The sequence below is a fragment of the Humulus lupulus genome, chromosome 1 (genome assembly GCF_963169125.1).
Source record: "Humulus lupulus chromosome 1, drHumLupu1.1, whole genome shotgun sequence".
Lineage (NCBI taxonomy): Eukaryota > Viridiplantae > Streptophyta > Magnoliopsida > Rosales > Cannabaceae > Humulus > Humulus lupulus.
Window position 1 is genome coordinate 301159474 of NC_084793.1, and position 19693 is coordinate 301179166.

Genomic DNA, 19693 nt, shown 5'->3' on the forward strand with positions numbered 1-19693 from the left:
ATCGGATAAATAATATATATTTTTTCATAGCTGATAATTTATTTCTAAGTATCACAATCAAACGCATTAATATGCAGTTAATGCTAAATTTTTTTTGACTGGAATGTAGTTGGATGAGTCAAAATAAAAATACTTAATTTCAATTAATAAAAAAGTCGTGGCTGACTTGACTTGTTAATAATACGTTTAATCCTACTTAAACAAAAGAAAAAAAAGCTAATCACTTTCTTGAATAAAATTCATGAAAATTTACTATAATAAATATCCGCAAATAATAATAAATAATTTTTTTAATATCTCGAGTTCCAATAAATAGTTGCAGTTTACAAACAGTGTAATTTACTTTTTGTGAAATTACAAAAAAGTACTTCGACATAAACTTTCGGTGGGCTATCCAATAATCCCAAATCACATCCCGATATGAAATATTATTAATAGAATCTTAAAAAAAAGAAAATCTGAACAAAAATTTAAAGAAATTTTTACAAGTAAAATACAGCTGCAAAAACACCATAAAAAACTTCAATTTTGGTATATGGTTGGCTTGACACTTATTAATTATTCTTATTATTAGAATTTTATTTATATATATAAATAAATAAATAAAAAAAAACAGAAAATCCCAGACGAAAAACAACCTATAGAATCGCCCTTCCCACTTTATAAACAGAAGCTCTTCTTTTCCTAAATTTTCATTACCAATTTGGTACATCTCATATACGCACACAGATAAAACCATATATATATATATAACCCACCATACCCAAAATCCAAACTCAAACTCACTCAACTCGCTCGCTTCTCTCTCTCAATAGGTCCTTTTCAAATTATCTAGGTCGAAAAACTCCCCTAACAAAAGCCATACCCAAAAATCAAACCAGACCATTTTCTCCATTATTATACCCCTAACCCACCACATCTCATATATATATATATAATATGTATAACATGACCTTTCCCGGCCCCTGAACTCGTTACAGTATATATATCTATACACATCTGTTACAAGATTTGGGGCATTTTGGTTTTTGTGTATACCCTAAATTAAACACCAAAAAAAATCCCAAAACACCCTCCTCATCCCCACAAACCCAAAAATAAAATAAAAAAGAAAGGTACCCTTTTGATTTTGAACCTCATATCTACCGACCCAAAAAAATTCACCCCGAAACTTCTCACCCTAGTGGAAAAAAAAAGGGTGATCTTCTCCCATAACTCCTTCCTCCTTTAAAAGGTACTGCATTATCACAATCTCTCTGTAATTTGGCTTAGACATTCTTATATGTATCTATCTATATATGTATGTCACATTTTTTTATTATATATATTTTTTATTTCTTTGTGGTCTTTTTTTTGGGTGCTGACCTAGTTCACTCTCCATGTATTATTAACTCTCTAAACAATTTATAGAACCCAATCCCAACAAAAAAAAAAGTCGAATAATATGCTTTTACTCAGAGATGAAATGACCCTCTTTGATTCCACATTCTAATTGGACATTGGTGTTATTAATTGGTGTATAGTTACATAAAATGAACATTATATTTATCTGGACTCATATTTGGGCATGTTCACGATACGGACCTGGTGTTTTTTTTAATAATCTGAATTGGGGATTTTGGTTAGGGTTTTTCTCATCATTATCTGGGTAATTAATGATACCATTAAGGAGCTGTGACAAATTTCTGTTATGGGTTTTTTAATTTAGGGTTTGTTCCTTTGATTTGGATCATAATCTGCTTTCATGGCATTAGTTTTTTTTTTTTAAAATTAAATGGTTTATCTATCTTATTTTTATCATGATTACATATTTTTTTCTTTCTAGTCTACTGCCTAAACTAAAACTACCCAGATTTTGATTATTTTCCTGTTCTCTCTACACAAAATATATATTTTTTTTCTGATTTTTTTTTTAAGATTTGGCTGCAAAAGTTTATTTTTCTAAAACTAGCGGACAATTTGTATTTATGAAGATTTATTATTTAATTATATATATTTTATATTTTTTAAATGAAATTTGGAAATTTAAATGAGATTATTCCAAGTGTGATTTAAGCCTTAATGTTTCTATAAAAACGTTCCACTGAATATTTAATTTTCTTTTGTACAATTAAGTTGGTTGAAAAAAAAATAGATAAATGGATATGACACTTAAATGTAAAGATTGTCGATGAATTTTGGCAAATTCAACAACTCTGTAAAAAGTACAGAAAGGATGACAAAGAAAAAAAGAGAAAAAATGAAAACAAGAGAGTTTACTATTGAATAATGTGTCACCATGTAGCATAAGCTCAAGTTCTTCATTATAAGTTCTTCTGTACTAACCTTTTTCATATTGTAACATTTCTTGTGACATTGGAAGTGATCTTATTTTAACCTTTTGTGTAACAAATTCAAGATCTGGGCATATAAATTTAGGAACTCATGGGCAATAAATAATAGCCAACTTTCCTTTGTAATTGTTTGCAAATTTTCTTTGTAAGATTTTGGACTCTGAAATGGAAAATGAATGACTGAGTTGGTTAATGAATTCAATTTATTTGTGTATGGTTTGCTATATTATAATATGATTGGATTAGTTGTGTTTTTGATAAGTTTTTTTTCATATTCTTTTTGACATTTAAGTTGATGATTAGTAGTAATAATCTTTGCAGTTTTACAATGATCTCTTAAAGTTGGTTACTTTGACATTTGGGTATTAAATATCTTTAAGTTGGAGGTGGTGTAATTAGTCATATACATTTGGGGGAGATGAACTAGTAGCTTGTAATCAATCAAACATAATTTCGGTAGAGATATCATTTTTTTTCCCACAAAATCATACAATGTTTTCTGGTCATTATTTTGTGCATTGTCAATTTGGAAGAAGTTTTTTGTGTACATGTTTTTTTCAAGCCTTTTTTCCTTGTTCTGACTGTTATATGAAATTGAACTTTGTCTGAAATGTAAGGTGGTGGGAGGAATTTCAGCCATAGCATAAACATCATATGGCATTACAAGAATAAGAATAAAATGGAAGTGATTTCTTGTTCCGAAGTTCAGTATCATGGAGAATCTGATTGCCCTCAACAGAGTTTGGGTAAAGATCTTAGTAATGGTAAAGATTCTAATCTTGAAGAACATGGACAAAAGGTATATTTGACAGAAAGTAGAGTGGATGATGTATTGCAATGTGTGGAGAGGCCTCAAACAGAAATGCAGGTTTTAGTTCCTGCAACGGTTGATGAAACACAAGCTTCAGTAGGCAACTGCAATGGAGCTTCTCATGGTTACGATGATGGTGATAATGAAGACAACGATGATGATGAAAGCAATGCAAATGGGCAGAATTACTGTGAAGACACTTGCCTAGTGGCTGAGAACTGTCATCTTATTGTGGATGCTATCGAAAATGAATTGCCAAACAATATTAGAGAAGGAGAGTCATCTTTTATAGAGCCCATGTTGCTAAAAGAGGATGAATCTGTGGCCCTGTGGGTCAAGGTATTGTTTATCTTTAACACTTTATTTAAATATATACATTTTAATTTTTGTGTTTTTTTTTAGCAAATTTTAAATTTTGTTTTGTTTCCTCAATAAACAAATAAAATATTTACATGGACGTGCATATGATATTGATTTTCTAGTTTTAGTCTACCAAGATACTAGTTTTCAATACTAGTCTTCAATACTAGTCTGTTCTTGTAATTATTTATTTTGTTATTTAGAGCATTAAATTCTATACATGTTTGAAGAAATTACAATTATAGAAACTATGATGTTTGAAGAATCTTTGCATTAGACAAAAGTTTGAATATGATAAGGTTCGCTAATTTTATTTTTCTTTTTTACTTCACTATTTCTCCAAGTATAGTGGAGAGGGAAGTGGCAGGCAGGAATCAGATGTGCGAGGGCTGACTGGCCCTTGTCGACGTTGAGAGCAAAACCTACTCATGATAGGAAGAAGTATTTTGTCATATTTTTTCCGCACACTAGGAATTATTCTTGGGCAGACATGCTACTTGTTCGTTCAATTATTGAGTATCCTCAGCCTATTGCATATAAAACACATAAAATTGGACTGAAAATGGTAAAAGACTTGACTGTGGCCCGGCGTTTTATCATGCAAAAGCTAGCTGTTGGCATGCTTAATATTGTTGACCAATTTCATACTGAGGTATGCTATCATTCTTATTTTTTGTGAACTGTCTTTTTTGTTTTGGTAATCTCTTATTACTGGACTTTTGGTTGAATGTTCATGCTTAGGCCTTGATAGAAGCTGCCCGTGATGTGGTTGTCTGGAGGGAATTTGCTATGGAGGCTTCTCACTGTAATGGTTATTCTGATCTTGGAAGGATGCTTCTGAAGCTGCAGAATGTAAAGTCGCAGACTTGGTGATAGTTCTAGAACTAGGGATACAAAAATTGAATGTGCATGATTCGTGCTCTCATGAATGCAGTTCAATAAAACTTTACAATTGATTTTTCTTACAAATATCCATTTGGTTGTATATGTATATTTTTAGCTTATGTTTGGTAAGGAAATCAGGTTTATAGGTATTTCTTACTATTGTGATGATTTTTTTCTGACATGTCTCTTAGAGTTATGCATTTTGCTCTTTTCCCTATTTGAAAATCTGATTTTCTATCTGTCTACCACCTCTTCTTGACATTTCCTTTGGAATTCACGCTTCATGTTTAGTGTGGAACTCTGAGTGCAAACTGAGTCTAGTTTTTGTAATTTATGGATTCTAACACTAAAAGTAACTTTTCCTGTATTAAAAGTCGTTTGCTCTAAATATTCATATTCTCTTAAACCCTTATTTACTTGTATTTCTTTTCTTCCTTGATGAGTCAGTTTTTTGCTTCTTTTCTTTATTTTTTTTCCTCTTTCCTTTTTCTTTTTGGGTTAGAAGCTAAATAAATATAATATTTTCCTCCTTTGCAGATGATATTAAAGTGCTACATAAATTCTGATTGGCTGCAGAATTCATTCAACACATGGGAGCAGAGATGTCAGAATGCACATAGTGCTGAATCTATTGAAATGCTGAAGGAGGTATATTATAATTTTTCACATAGATGGAGTTCGTTTGTTTTGGGCAATACACGGGAAAACTGTAAATTTATATGCCATGGCCTTGAACATCACATAACCCGGTAGTTATATTCATAATGTCAGCATTTTGTTACAGTAAGATTTACTGCAAATTGATGATGAAAGGGATTGATGCACTCCCATCTAGTATTGGCAATTACTGTTATTTCTTCATTGGATATGGAATGAAAAATTCTAAATGAACTGTTGCAATCGTACGAGTTCTATTTGAATAGACCTGTATTGTTTTGAAACATTTTAACATACTACAATGCTTGGCTCAAGCTTTTGGCTATTTTTTTCCCCTTCTCTGGTTTAGGAGTTGTTTGATTCAATCCAGTGGAATGAAGTCCACTCTCTAAGGGATGCATTGGTCCAGCCTACGTTGGGATCTGAGTGGAAAACTTGGAAGCAAGAAGTCATGAAGTGGTTTTCAACATCTCATCCCTTAACCAGTGGTGGAGATCAGCAACAAGAAAGTAGTGATGGTCCCTTGACCCCAAGTCTCCAAGTTAGCAGGAAGAGGCCCAAGCTTGAAGTTCGTCGTGCTGAGACACATGCTTTCCAGGTAGAAAGTAGGGAGTCTAATCAATCTGGAAACCTTGAAATTGATTCTGACTTTTTTGACCACAGAGACATCATAAACGGTGCTACATTAGCATCAGAGCCTCGTAAAGAGGAAGATTTGACTGAGGTAGCTGTATCAACAGACTCACCTGGTACTGCTGCTAATAAATGGAATGAAGGTATCGTTGAAAAGGAAAATGGTGTGGGCAGACAAACCAATGATGTTGAGATGACACCTGTTGATCAAGTGACTCCTTCAAAGTCGGCAGAATTTGGGAGTAAGAATCGGCAGTGCATAGCTTATATTGAATCTAAGGGAAGGCAATGTGTGAGGTGGGCTAATGATGGTGATGTTTACTGTTGTGTGCATCTGTCTTCTCGCTTCATGGGAAACTCTGGAAGGGCAGAAATGACTCTTTCTAGTGATACACCAATGTGTGAAGGAACAACTGTTCTTGGAACTAGATGTAAGCATCGGTCTTTACCTGGGACCTCATTTTGTAAGAAACATGGGCCTAAGAGTGATATGAAAGTTTCTAATTTTTCGGAGAATGAACTTAAGAGAAAGTATGAAGAGAACAACCCTAGTCTAGAATCCACTCGCTGTCACGATATAGTGTTGGTAGGAGATGTTGAAAGTTCACTTCAAGTGGATCCTGTCCCAGTTATGGGTAGTGAGGGCTTCCATGGAAGAAACAACACAATTGAGAATGCTGAGCATCTTGTTAAAGATTATGATAACCCAGACATGTTGCATTGTATAGGTGCCTGCTTGCCCAATAACATTATACCTTGTGTGGAAAGTCAAAAGCGTCACTTATCATACTGTGAGAAGCACCTTCCAAGCTGGCTTAAACGAGCAAGGAATGGTAAAAGTAGGATTATATCAAAAGAAGTTTTCATTGATCTTTTGAAGGATTGCCATGCACAAGAGCAAAAAGTTCATTTACATCAGGCTTGCGAGATTTTCTATAGGCTTTTTAAAAGTATATTATCCTTGAGAAATCCAGTACCTAAGGAAGTTCAGTTTCAGTGGGCCTTATCTGAAGCTTTTAAAGAAAATAGTGTTGGGGGGCTCTTTATGAAATTGGTTAGCACTGAAAAAGAGAGACTCGGAAGAATTTGGGGCTTCACTGCTGATGAAGATGCACAAGCAACCTCCTCTGTCAGGGAAGAGTCAGCTCCATTGCCACGGGTGACTGATGGTAACCATGATGATGAAGAAGCCATTAAGTGCAAAATTTGCTTAGAGGAGTTTTTGGATGACCAAGCACTTGGAAACCACTTGATGGACAACCATAAAAAGGAAGCACAATGGCTGTTCAGAGGTTATGCTTGTGCTATCTGTTTTGATTCTTTTACTAATAAGAAAGTTGTAGAAACTCATGTACAGGAGAGGCACCATGTACAATTTGTTGAACAGTGCATGCTTCTGCAGTGTATTCCTTGCGGTAGCCATTTTGGGAACACTGAGGAACTATGGTCACATGTGATCTCAGCTCACCCTGTAGATTTCAGGCTTTCAAAAGCAGCTCAACAGACCCTGCCAACTGTTGATGAGTCTCCACAGAAGCTTGAGCTGTGTAGTTTGGCCTCTGTAGAGAATAATTCCGAGAAATTTAGTGATTCCCGAAGGTTTATTTGCAGGTTTTGTGGCTTGAAGTTTGATTTACTTCCTGATCTCGGCCGCCACCATCAAGCTGCTCATATGGGACCAAGTTTAGTCAGCTCCCGACCTGCGAAAAGGGGTGTACGATATTATGCTTACAGAATGAAGTCTGGGAGACTCAGCCGCCCTAGATTTAAGAAAAGTTTGGCAGCAGCATCATATAGGATAAGAAACAGAGCAACTGATAATATTAAGAAACGTATCCAAGCAACCAAGTCACTTAGTACTGGTGGGTTGAGCGTGCTGCCTCAAGTAGCTGAAACTGCAAGTCTTGGTAGGTTGGCTGAATCTCAATGTTCGGCTGTGGCAAAAATTTTGTTTTCTGAGATACAGAAAACAAAACCTTGCCCCAGCAACTTTGACATTTTATCCATTGCTCGCTCCACTTGCTGCAAGATTGGCCTTAAAGCCTCTCTAGGGGTAAAGTTTGAAGTATTGCCAGACCATTTGTATCTAAAAGCAGCAAAACTCTGCAGTGAGAATAACATTTATTTGAACTGGCACCAAGATGGATTCATATGTCCCAAAGGATGCAAGGCATCCGATGATTCATTCCTTCTGTCTCCTGTGAAACCCCTTGCAAATGGAGTGGTAAACATATCGAAACGTTCTTCAGAACCGGTGGATGACAAATGGCAGGTGGATGAGTGCCATTATGTCATAAATTCAATTGACTTGAGGCAGCCATCCATACAAAAGGGCCGTGTACTTTGTGATGATATAAGCTTTGGGAAGGAATCAATTCCGGTGACCTGCATAGCTGATGACAGTCTATCAGATTCTGATACCATCCCTGAGGGTAGTTCTGATTGTCAATATTATAGACATATGCCTTGGGAGAACTTTAAATATATTACAAAGCCCTTGCTTGATCAATCCCTTTCTCTTGATGCCCAGGTATTTCTTCTTGCAAAGTGTATTCTCCTTGACACTCATGTATATTGGTTATTATGGTCATTGTGAGTTGTGAACTGAAAATGTTTGTATTAAATCTTTCCCTGCTGTTTCTACACCCTATCACCACACAAGTGCAAACACATTATGATAACCTTCTACACAGAAAATCCATTTCTCTTTGAAACCTACTAGTGTGCTTGTGGATGGTGTTTGCATTTTCTTTCTTATTTATTAATGCATTTATATGATACTGTCTCTAGGCTAATTTCTTCTTTTTATCTTTAGACTTTTAAATGTACTTCTGTTTCCTTATTATTTTCAGAGTTTTCAATTAGGCTGCACCTGCCTGCATCGAACCTGCTGTCCTAAAACTTGTGATCACGTTTACCTTTTTGATAATGACTATGATGATGCAAGAGACATTTATGGGAAACCAATGTGCGGTAGGTTCCCATACGATGATAAAGGTCGAATTATCTTGGAAGTAAGTACTCTGATCATCATTCAACATTTAAATTGCCATTATTGGTACATTAAGCTTTTCCCTTCATGTGACAATATTTTTATTTTCCCATTTGTTGTTTGGTGGATGCACATGCTGTTTATATCGGCCTTTAGTGATATGCCCTCGTCGTAGAAAGAAGAAAAAAATGGCTGATAGTCATAATCATATTATTATTGCTAATTTAAGATTTTTAGTGAAAACGTATAGTTCAAAATCTTTGGTTGGGTGATTGGATCCCTAAGGTCAGCAACAAATCTTGCACTTTAATCTTTTAGTAAAATATTATAACTTCCTTTTATAAAGAAAACTAGTTAGTTACTGCAAACAACTTCCTGTAGGTTTTTATCTCCTAGTTTCTTGATTAAGACCAACAATTTTTCTCATTTCTGTTAATTTTCAGGAAGGGTACCTTGTTTATGAGTGCAATCAAATGTGTAGCTGCCCTAGAACCTGTCCGAATAGGGTTTTGCAGAATGGAGTTAGAGTGAAACTTGAAGTTTATAAAACAGAGAAAAAGGTAAAGCAGTCAGATTTGTTAATAGTTTGCTGGAGACACTCTGATTTCTCTACATTGATCACAGGGATGGGCAGTCAGGGCTGGTGAATCAGTCTTGCGTGGCACTTTTATCTGTGAATACATTGGGGAGGTTCTAGACGAGCATGAAGCAAATATGAGGCGGAAGAGGTCTCAGTTTCTTTCTGAACTGATGCAGTTTTTTCCCCTTTTACTTTATTGGTATCTAGTTTTATATTAAAGTAGGTCGAACTACCTGTAGATTGAACATATTTTGCCTAGCTGCTTTGGTGGTTACATTTACCTCATGTTCTAGCTATTCTTAGCATTCTTTTCCTTTTTTGTTTATTTATTCACTACACCTTTGGTTCTGCTGGTATCAATGTGCAAGTATAATAACTATTTTTTCTTGGTCAGAGTTTTCAATATTGATGTAATCATTGTTTTTCAAAATTTGTTATGAATTTAAATTCTTTGTCCAAAACCAAAGTATAATATTAACTTCTTTTGGAGTAAACTCATCATCTAGAATGAAATCTTTTGTGGCCTGTATGCAGCATGTATTTTCTGGCAATATTTTTAATTTATTTTACATGGACTTAGGTAATCCCAAAATGCTGGCCTCATCTATTTGCACGGTTTCTATCATTATGACTTCAGGGTGGTGAAGTCAACTGTGCATGCAGCCTAGATTTTGTTTAAATTCCAAGCAAGATTGGTGTGGTTTAATTTTTACTATTTGTTATGCTAAATGTTTTTACTGGTCTTTGTTTATCAGGTATGGCAAAGAAGGCTGCAGCTTTTTATATGAAATTGATTCTCATGTCAATGATATGAGTAGGTTGATAGAATGCCAGGCTCGATATGCAATTGATGCCACACAATATGGAAATGTTGCACGATTCATTAATCACAGGTGAGAAAGGAGTAATCAAAGCCTGCCACTTAAATTGTACTAGATGTTGTTAGAAATTTTAATCCCTTGCAGGATTGTACTTGTGTTTTATCAGTGGTTATGCTTGCCATTTTTTTTTATTTGGTTTAGTACCTGTACAGTTATCCTATTCTCTTGATGGGATAATGGTTTTTTTTTATTTGGTTTAGTACCTGTACAGTTATCCTATTCTCTTGATGGGATAATGGCTTTTGGCAGAGGTAAAGGTGAACAATTTTTTGTACACCTAAGTGAGATAAAGCTTTGACAATGTTTCTATTTTAGGCTTGTTAGTTGTGGTGCCTCGTACTCATGTCCTGAAATCTTTTATATTTTGTAGTTGCTTGCCAAATCTTGTGAGTCACCAAGTCCTTGTGGAAAGCATGGATTGTCAGCGCGCTCACATAGGTCTTTATGCTAATCGAGATGTAAGAATTGCAGAGTCTTGTGCAAGATTTTTTCACAATCTTTTCCTCTTGAAAAATGACTCAGCTTAATGAAATGTGTTTTAGATAGCAAATTTATTTCTTCAATTTTTTTTTTTTACCATCTTATGAGCAGATATCATTGGGCGAAGAACTAACATATGATTATCGGTATGCACTGCTGCCTGGAGAAGGATGTTTGTGCCAATGTGGAAGTCCTGCTTGCCGTGGCCGTCTGCATTAAACCTTTTATCTAGATGATCCTTATTCTCTCTCTCCCTCTCTCTCTGATGTACAAAATTTGGTGCTTTCAACTATAGAGTAGTAGGAGTTTTCAAGCTGGAATATCTCACTGGTTGAAGAGCAAAGTTTTCTGGTTATATTGCCATCAAACACAGCTGAGTACAATTCAAGCACCTTGCTCGATATTTTCTTCAAGCCATGTTTAGATTGTGGCACTTGGATTTTTCATTATGGTCTTCTCCCAAGTATGGCCACAACCTTTTCCTCAGGTAGATTCTTTCAATTATTTTTTAAACATCCTCATCTTTCTTCAATGAAAAGAGACAGAACCCCTGAGCCCTCCTTTTATAAAGATTGCACATTGTTTGAATTTGTTAGAGTACTGAAGTCACCCTTGACTAGTGAATTGTAGCTTTTCTCCTTAGTCAACTTACCCTGGTAGTTATTTGGTGGGAATTGCTAATTTGGCCAAGGTTTCCAAGTCTTCTTTTTTATGCACTTTGCAATATTTATGTACTGTTATTTAACAGCACAAGGGATTGTGAATGGGCGATATGATGGAAGTAATAATGTATAAGAAAGTTTTGTATTTTTGGTAAAATCTGTACATTGTAGGAAATAAAAAGTTTATTTATTTATATAGTTATACATACAAGGTGTACTTGATATGCAGAGACACTCTCTAGGCATTTCTTATTGGGAATTATCCAAGAAAATAATGTTATCACATGTTTCTTTCATTCATTGTATTCTTTTCCCATTTCATATCAATACTCTTCTGAATATCTTATCTTGTTTTGTTGATGATTATCTGAAAAAAGAAAAATGGTGTCTTGTGACATAAGAGATGTGTCGGATACCATTTCACACTTGAAACATTCTTTTTCTGAGCATAAGCAGACATCAAAATGCACATAGAACTATAGAAGAATTAACCCTTTTGGCCATATTGGCTATGCTTCACTGGTATTAGTTGGGAGAGGCATGGTGGGAAAGGACCACACTCTGTTGCACTGAACATAACAGATAAAGAAAACAACTTAGGCAGAGAACAAAACACATCACATGGGCTTGTGGGTCTGTCTGTCTAACTAAATTTCAAATCAAAACTTCAAGGCGTGCCAACCTTGGTTTGGCAGTTTTGCCTCACATATTCATTTCTGGTACTCTCCTACATACATGTCTGTTTTTTTCTTCCTTAGTTTCAGACTTGAGTCTCCAAGCATCCAAACATTTTGAGCTAGTTGATAGATCTTGTCCAAACTTCACTTCTTGTTGTGTTGTATTCAATTTCACTCTCTAAACAAATGAATGAGGTGAAAATGACTTAAAATGATAGGACATCATAGATTTAAAATATGCATATGCATGCATAAGATGATATAGTATTTTTTTAGGAATAAAGTTGTATTATTAAAGGAGAGAAATAATTCAAGAAAATGTTAATTATGGATTAGGGGATAGTACTCTTATACTTCCAGCATTTTGAACATTTGAATAGATTTCTTGTTGAATTGAATCAGCTGAGACTTTACACTTGTTTCACTTTTAAATACAATAATAATAATAATGAATGATTGATTTAGGAACTGGGTCAGGTATTTTGCAGGCTGGAAACTATTTCAAAGTTTCTGAACAGTAAACTTTTAATGCTTTATTGGGACCCTAATGATTATGTATGTTAGATATGATTAATGAGGTTGCAACTTAATTGGCCTAAATTTGTTGACTTAAATTCAAAGAGTAAGCATTATTTTACTCAATTGCCTTGATAATTTTCCAGGGATTAGTTGTATTAGCAAATATTATTGGTTGAGAAAGTCCCTTTTTACTATTTTGATAATTAAATTGTAACTACCCCAACTTTGGAGTAGTCACACTTTATTTATTCAATTAATCATAATCTTATCGAAGGCATAATAATAATATCATATGTGGGATTGAATTATTACAATTATTTGTTCAACTACAAGATCTCTCATGGTAGTATTTACTTTTTGAAAATTAAACAACAAAATGACAGATGGGTTTAATTTTTGATTTTGATATATTTTGGGAGATTGAAATGTAGAGAGGGAGCCAGATGAGACCTTAGCACATGAGAAGAGATTCGATTAGTGGGCCAAGTTTACAGCAAGGCCATATAGCAGCACTTGGTTTCTTTTTTGGTTCTGATGATTGAAAAAAAAAACGTGCTATACTAGTCTCTTTTTTCTTCTAAAATCTTAGCATCATTTACCTTGTTCGTGACCTCTATTATTGCATTTCCAAGACACAGTTCAATACTGTCCCTTTATATATATCTATATGTATATATTGCATTTCCAAGCCATACAATTCAAGGCTCTCCCTATATAATTAGGGTGCCTTTGGTAATTAAAACATAAAACTTGGCATATACATTTAGAGTGCGTTTGGTAATTAAAACACAAAACTAAGCACACGTGATGGATCTCTCGGTCAGCTTTATAACCAAGAGGTAAAAAGTTTGACGAACTCTTCACCTATTGGTTACGAAACAAAGAGGCCAATCACATATGCTACAAGTGGTGGTTAGTATAAATTATATGAAAATATATATGTATACGGACAATATATATATGTATATTAATATTTTATATATTATCCCCTAATTAGGTGATGTATTTGTTAGACCTCTAGGTCTCGGTGGTAATATATTATGCTTCTGTATTCTTGTGAAGATGTTCGACACTCATTTTTTCAGAATTGTAGTAATATTGGAGATCAAAATCAAATTTAAGAAATTATGCAGTCATAAAAAATATTTCCTTTCATGGGTTGTTGTCCAATTGGAGAATGTTGTGGTAAAATAGAATCAATGATATAATTTATTTGTCATTTGTAATATTTGTAACATACATGTAATGAATAAAAAAAACTAAATCACAGAACCCAAAAGAAATCATATCACGGGACCAAGTCAAAAGATTTTCAAAACTACTTTGATATATAGTAGTTGGTCTACTTACCATTACTAATTTTCTTCCCTTTTTATAGGCCCAAGAAGTAAGGTATAAAGAAATAAAAGAAAGAAACATACATGGTTGCATGGTTGATATTAATTTGGAGGGTAAATCCAAATGATTGCCTTATTCTCTAGATTTTGTCTAACATTTGGGTCCATTTAAAGAGTGATTAAGAAGAGAGTTGGCTTTTTAGTTTTTAGAGATGGGAAATCGACCTTTGACCAAACCTGGTAGAAAAAACAGATTAGAGGGTAAGGCTATACTGTTTTTTTCTATAATAAAAGAAGAGAAAAGAAAAGTGGGGAAGAAAAATATATCAACCATTGATGAAGATGAGAGAAAAGGTTATAAGATCTTTGAAAAAAAATATATGCTTGTAATAAAGTAGGTTTATTAGTTGGATAGCCCACCTTGTTTTTGTGACAGCTTTGATAATTTTTATGGTCGGATTTATTATGTGTTGGAATACTAAATTTGGCTTGATTTTGGTGCATCATGTTTCTTAATTTAATGTCGTTACATTATTTTGTGCTCTAAGAAACCACAACACTAACCCCAAGAAGAAGAGAAGAAATTGGAAAATATATAAATAATCACAAAAAATTAAAAAAGGGTAAAGTTGGTGTGTAGTAGAAGCATCAAGTAAATTAATAATTTTTTTTTAATAACAAATAATAATGGAATCTCGTCCCTACCCCACTTGATGAGGTGGGAGTTCACTTTTGATTAATCTATTTTTTTTTTCTTTTGAAAAGTAATTGATCTATTCCTTTTGTTTGGCCTTGATAGTTTATCTAACTATTTATAAATATCTATGCCCTTTATTAGCATTTCATCTTTAGATTTTTTAAAGCTTTCATTTTCAATGTATATTCCAAAATCAACAATTATAAATAAATTTTAAAATTTTGAAACTCGATGTTTTCATATAGACTATTTTAGCCCTCTAAAAGCAATAGAACCAAAAGAAGAATATTACAATATTAGATTTTGGGAAATCAAAGCATAATGGTATTCAACTATTTATTACTTAAATTAAAGTATGTCAAACAAAACAAATATGTAGCCTAGCTAGACTAAGACTTTTGCTTATTTCCATCGTTTTCATGAATCATAATATCATTTAATTTGGTGCATAGTTGACTTCAAATGCCCCCAAATTTCCAAACCAAACAGTAATAGAACACGAGGGTAATTCAGTCATTTCGAGTTGAGTATTATATACTAATAATGCTACATAAAAAAACAGAGTTGTTTGTCTTGTAGTATATGGCCTAGGAAATCTAGCAACGGTCCCCTAAAGCAGCAGTGTTAAATAAAACAAACACAGCTAAGAGAGGAAACTGAAGAAGAAAACGAGTTTTCAAATACAAAAAAATGATGATACATATAGAGAGAGAGAGACTGTGACAAACGTAATAAGGCATGCTGCTGTTTGATTGCTGAGAAAGTTTTCAAGAATGATGGAAAATATTTGAGTGTGCAAAATAGTATATAGCTTATAGCTAGACTTGCCCCTTAAAAAAAAACTGGTAAAAGTAGAAAAACACACAACCCATGAGCCATCAATCTCTTTAATCTTTTTTATTTATTTCTTTTTTTGGGGTGGGAGCCTTGTGGGTTTTTTGTTCTTTTTTACTTTGCAAAAATTAAAGTTGGGTTGGGGGCACTGGTGTTAATTATTCCTTCTCTGCAATTTTCTGTTTACTGGTTCCCCTGATGCTTGACACCAGAGTTCACATTCAATCATTTTTAGTGGCACTCGTGGCCTTAAAAATTACTAGATAAAAGATGGGTTTTTTAGAGTTGAAATGGAAGTAGTGGTAGTAACCCAGTTGTCGGCAAGTTTTTCTCTTTCTCTCTTTTTAGCTGTTTTTGGTTTTGGATTATCTGGGTTGTGTTTATAGTAGAGACCCATTGTCTTAGTCTCTGTTAATGGGTTTTGTCTCTGAGTTTATCTAGTTTAGATTGGTGGGAATAGAATATTTCATTTGTGCTTTTGTATTACTTTTTCAGTAGACGCAAAGTTTAAGTTTTTATTTTTATTTTGTTGTAAATATCAATTGCTGGTATATGAGTTGTGTTATGCAATTCCTGTTTTAAAGATTTTAACTTTTTTGAATTTATCGTACACAGTATCAATCTCAAAAGCCCACCACCACTCAGTTTCTTCCCTTTTTCCATTTTTCTTGTTTATAAGGATATAATACGAGTGGTGGAAGGTGAAAGGGGGGTTTAGCTTTGGTTGCAGCTTTGCACAAATTTCTTATTCTATATTGCTTCTTCTGTAATTCCTAGATAGAAGAGAAGTTTAGTATTCTCGAAAGGGTCCACACTGGTTTTTTTTATTGTTGTAAATGTCGGATCTTGTTTGATGAAAGCTATACCCTTTAGTAAAAAATGGCGGAAATTAAGCTTACAAGACTAGAACAAGGCCATACCAAGATTAGAAACGTCCCAATTGCTGTAACCCCAGAAGGTTTCTGGTGTTGCCCTTCTCCCGTTGTGTTTCAAAAGACTATCAAAACTCAAAATCCCTTGAACAAACCCAAACCCTCTTCACCTCCTCCCAAGATCACTCCCCATAGAAAACAGAACCCAATGACTGAAAGAAGGATACCCTTTACCCCATCAAGGTCAGCAGCCATTTCTGATGGTCAACGGATTCTCAACCCTGAGATGGCAGATGGACCTGTTCTTACTTCATCTGTTGTTACAGAGAGACCCCCTAAACCGAAAGTTGATAGTTTGCCCAGGAAGGTAGCTATTGAGTTTGGTGAGGCTGGGACTAGTGATATGAAGGTGGTTTTACTGGGAAAGCAAGGATTTTGTGTGAAGTTGAGTGTTCACAAGAATGTTCTTGTGGAGTTTAGTAGTTTCTTTGCTGATAAACTCTCTGAAGAACAGTCCAGTTTGTCAAGTCTTGAGATTGATGATTGTGAAGATATTGAAATCTATGTTGAGACTGTGGGGCTGATGTATTGTAAAGAAATGAAGCAACGGCTGATCAAGCAAAGTGTCTCTCGTGTGCTTCGCATTCTCAAGGTATATTTTGAAACCAAGTTTATGAATTTCATGTATTGTTTATAAAGCCAAATCCATGAGATACTCATTTTCATTTCTATTTTAGCTGGCTGATGCTTTTTCAGTGTTCTGATTTTGTTAAATTCTTTCTAGATAGATAATTTATATGGTTGTTTAATGATGTAACATCTTTTATCTTTTAAGCCAACTCCAAGCACTTTTTTAATCTTATGAAATTTAATGAACTTATTCAACATTAGAAATGTCTGAATTGCTTAAACTTGCATGTAATACACTTTTTATGTGGTTGAAATAGATTTAAGCATATTAGCTTATATTATATGGATCATTATTTACATATAAGTTGCCTCTCAGTGGTAGGGCATTGCTTATAGATAATCATCTTGCTATTACTCAAGTGAAGAATCTTTTACTATTTGATATTTGTTCCAACCAAGCTTTCTTGGCAATGCTTTATTGTCTATAGGTGGCTTATAATTGAAGTAAAATTGTTTGACCACCTTACTTTTTCTCTTCTATTACCTTGACACAGCTGATGGTATTCATTGGTGATGATGCCACTTCTCTTTGTTTTCTTTTCTCTTCACTATTATTACTTTTTTTTTTTTAAAAGTCTTCACTATTATTACTAATTACAAGTAAATTTTGATATCATTGCTTGCTCACTCAATGAAATTGAATATTCTAACTACAGTTTTCTCTATCCCGGGTCAAGCTTTGTCGATTAGATTAGTATGTCAATACAACCAATCTCACCCGAGTGGCAATAATTTCAGGTTGCAGAACAACTTGGCTTCAACTCATGCATCCATTCATGTTTAGAGTACTTAGAAGCAGTCCCATGGGTTGGGGAAGAAGAAGAAGAGAAAGTTGTCTCATCGGTTCTACGACTCCAAGGTGAGGGTATTGGGGTATCCCCTGTGTTGAAAAGAGTCTCTTCTGAAATTTCCAAGCCCTCAAAAGACACACTTTGCCAAATCATTGAACTTGTTCTCAAAAGCAATGACGAGAGAAGCCGCCGGGAAATGAAGTCTGTAGTCCTGAAGCTCCTCAGGGAAAATAATGGTCTCCCAAGCTATGCAGGTTCTGCTGACATCTGCCATGAAACAATTTATGGTTCATGCCAAAGTTGTTTTGATTCACTACTGTCTCTATTCAAGCAGGCTACAGACCCCGAGTTTTCTGATAAGCTGATGGAAACAAGAGAACCCGTGGTGAAGCAAATAGCTTTAGAATCTGATAATCTGTCATGGTTGCTTGAGATCTTAGCCGACAGGCAAGCAGCAGATGAATTTGCAGTAATATGGGCAAGCCAGCAAGAGTTGGCAGCCTTACACGAAAAGCTCCCTGTCGTGTCTCGCTACCATGTCAGCTGCATTACAGCGAGACTATTCGTTGGCATTGGAAGAGGGGAGCTGCTGCCATCAAAGGATACCCGCCAATTGCTGTTGCAGACATGGTTGCAGCCGTTGATCAGCGACTACAGTTGGTTACAACACGGGTGCAGGTCATTTGATCGGAAGGTTGTGGAAGAAGGAATTGGTAGGACAATCCTGACTTTGCCACTAGAGGAGCAGCAAAGTATTATGCTTTCATGGTTAAGCAGTTTTCTAAAAGCTGGTGATAACTGTCCAAATCTTCAAAGGGCCTTTGAAGTTTGGTGGCGGAGGACCTTTGTCAGACCATACGTGGAAACACAAGATAATAACTCGTTTCAGACAGATAACTAAAGTGATTTATGAAGACATGGTAGAAAGAAAGAAGTAAATCAAAATGTGCTTATTAAAAATATGAGTTGAGAGTGATAAAATAATATATGTTTTGTAAATCTAATGTTGGCTATGTAAGGTTTAGGTTCATTGCTACTCCAATTATCAGGGTGAAAAGGAAAATGGGGTCCTGAGTTTGATGGATAACAGGAGAAATTTCTTGAATGAAACACAAGATCACACTGTTGTGTTCAGTGGGAAATCTCAAACTTCAGTGCATACTTTTCTTTCCACAAATTTGGGTTGATTGATTGGTTGGTTTATGTAAAATTAATGGAAAAGAGTAATCTAAAGTGATTACCTAAGGTGGTTTTTGTTTTTTTTTTTTTTTTTTGGGTATGAATATCATTGTGGATATGCTTTGCTTTTCTCTCTAAATGGGTGTACCTATACGTTACTTATGAAATGGGATGCAGCATATTTCTTGCAATGTAGTTAATTATCTCTGCACATATTCGTATTTTTATTTGTAAACGTGAAGAAGAAAGTGGCAAAATGGGCTTCAAGCTTCCCTAAAAGCCATATTTTCACATTCTTCATTCTTTGTTTAGGCATTTAGATTTTAGATAAGAAAGAAAAATTGAAGATTTTAATTTTTTTTAGAAAATTTGAGATTTATATTTAAGGTAATTTTATAAGGGAATTTTTAAAAAATATGGCATTTGTATGAGAAAATTTATTAAAGAAAAAAATTAAAGTATGAGAAACACAATTAGTAGTTAATTAAAATATAGCAATGCCACATTTTTATTTTTGATTTTAAAAGTATTTTTATTTTATTTTTTTCAATTTTTTATTTTTTCCTTCATTTTTAATTATTTTTTCAGTTATTTTTTCTTACTTATTTTTTCTACCAATTTTTTTTCATCTTTTTTTTCATTCTATTTTTTCATTCTTCTTCTTCTCATTTTTATTCATTTTATCTATTTTTTTTCTTTTGATTTGTTTTTTTTTTATTTTGTCAGTTTGCTTTCTTCTTTTTTTTTTTTCATTTTTTCTTTCTATTTTTTCTTCATTTTTGTATTTATTATTTTCTCCTTCCATTTTTTTTTCACACATGAG

The 19693-nt window shown here is 34.1% G+C and overlaps 2 protein-coding genes across 3 annotated transcripts; both read left to right on the top strand.

Annotated features, from left to right (window-relative positions):
• Positions 1-627: 627 nt before the first annotated feature.
• LOC133812537 (histone-lysine N-methyltransferase SUVR5) lies at positions 628-11570 on the top strand. 2 transcript variants are annotated; one of them, XM_062246326.1, is made up of 12 exons: positions 628-1234; positions 2951-3483; positions 3854-4156; positions 4246-4356; positions 4927-5037; positions 5396-8209; positions 8532-8693; positions 9115-9231; positions 9296-9399; positions 10007-10144; positions 10503-10590; positions 10724-11570. In XM_062246326.1, the coding sequence occupies exons 2-12, from the start codon at positions 3013-3015 to the stop codon at positions 10829-10831; spliced, it is 4527 nt and encodes a 1508-aa protein (XP_062102310.1). In that variant the 5' UTR covers positions 628-1234; positions 2951-3012; the 3' UTR covers positions 10832-11570. The 2 variants fall into 2 exon arrangements, with proteins under 2 accessions (XP_062102310.1, XP_062102311.1); XM_062246327.1 differs by lacking the exons at positions 628-1234; positions 2951-3483; positions 3854-4156 and having other exon boundaries at positions 4244-4373.
• Positions 11571-15163: 3593 nt separating this feature from the next.
• Positions 15164-19073, top strand: LOC133812558 (BTB/POZ domain-containing protein At3g50780). The gene is made up of 2 exons (XM_062246328.1): positions 15164-16862; positions 17639-19073. The coding sequence occupies exons 1-2, from the start codon at positions 16218-16220 to the stop codon at positions 18590-18592; spliced, it is 1599 nt and encodes a 532-aa protein (XP_062102312.1). The 5' UTR covers positions 15164-16217; the 3' UTR covers positions 18593-19073.
• Positions 19074-19693: the final 620 nt, after the last annotated feature.

What these genes read in the sequence shown, in the direction of transcription:
- LOC133812537 (XM_062246326.1), top strand. Translation starts at nt 3,013, where the DNA reads ATGGAAGTGATTTCTTGTTCCGAAGTTCAGTATCATGGAGAATCTGAT. An exon ending in AAGGTCGAATTATCTTGGAA is followed by an intron (nt 8,694 to 9,114) that starts GTAAGTACTCTG and finishes GTTAATTTTCAG; the next exon opens with GAAGGGTACCTTGTTTATGA. An exon ending in GCACGATTCATTAATCACAG is followed by an intron (nt 10,145 to 10,502) that starts GTGAGAAAGGAG and finishes TATATTTTGTAG; the next exon opens with TTGCTTGCCAAATCTTGTGA.
- LOC133812558 (XM_062246328.1), top strand. Translation starts at nt 16,218, where the DNA reads ATGGCGGAAATTAAGCTTACAAGACTAGAACAAGGCCATACCAAGATT. An exon ending in GTGTGCTTCGCATTCTCAAG is followed by an intron (nt 16,863 to 17,638) that starts GTATATTTTGAA and finishes CAATAATTTCAG; the next exon opens with GTTGCAGAACAACTTGGCTT.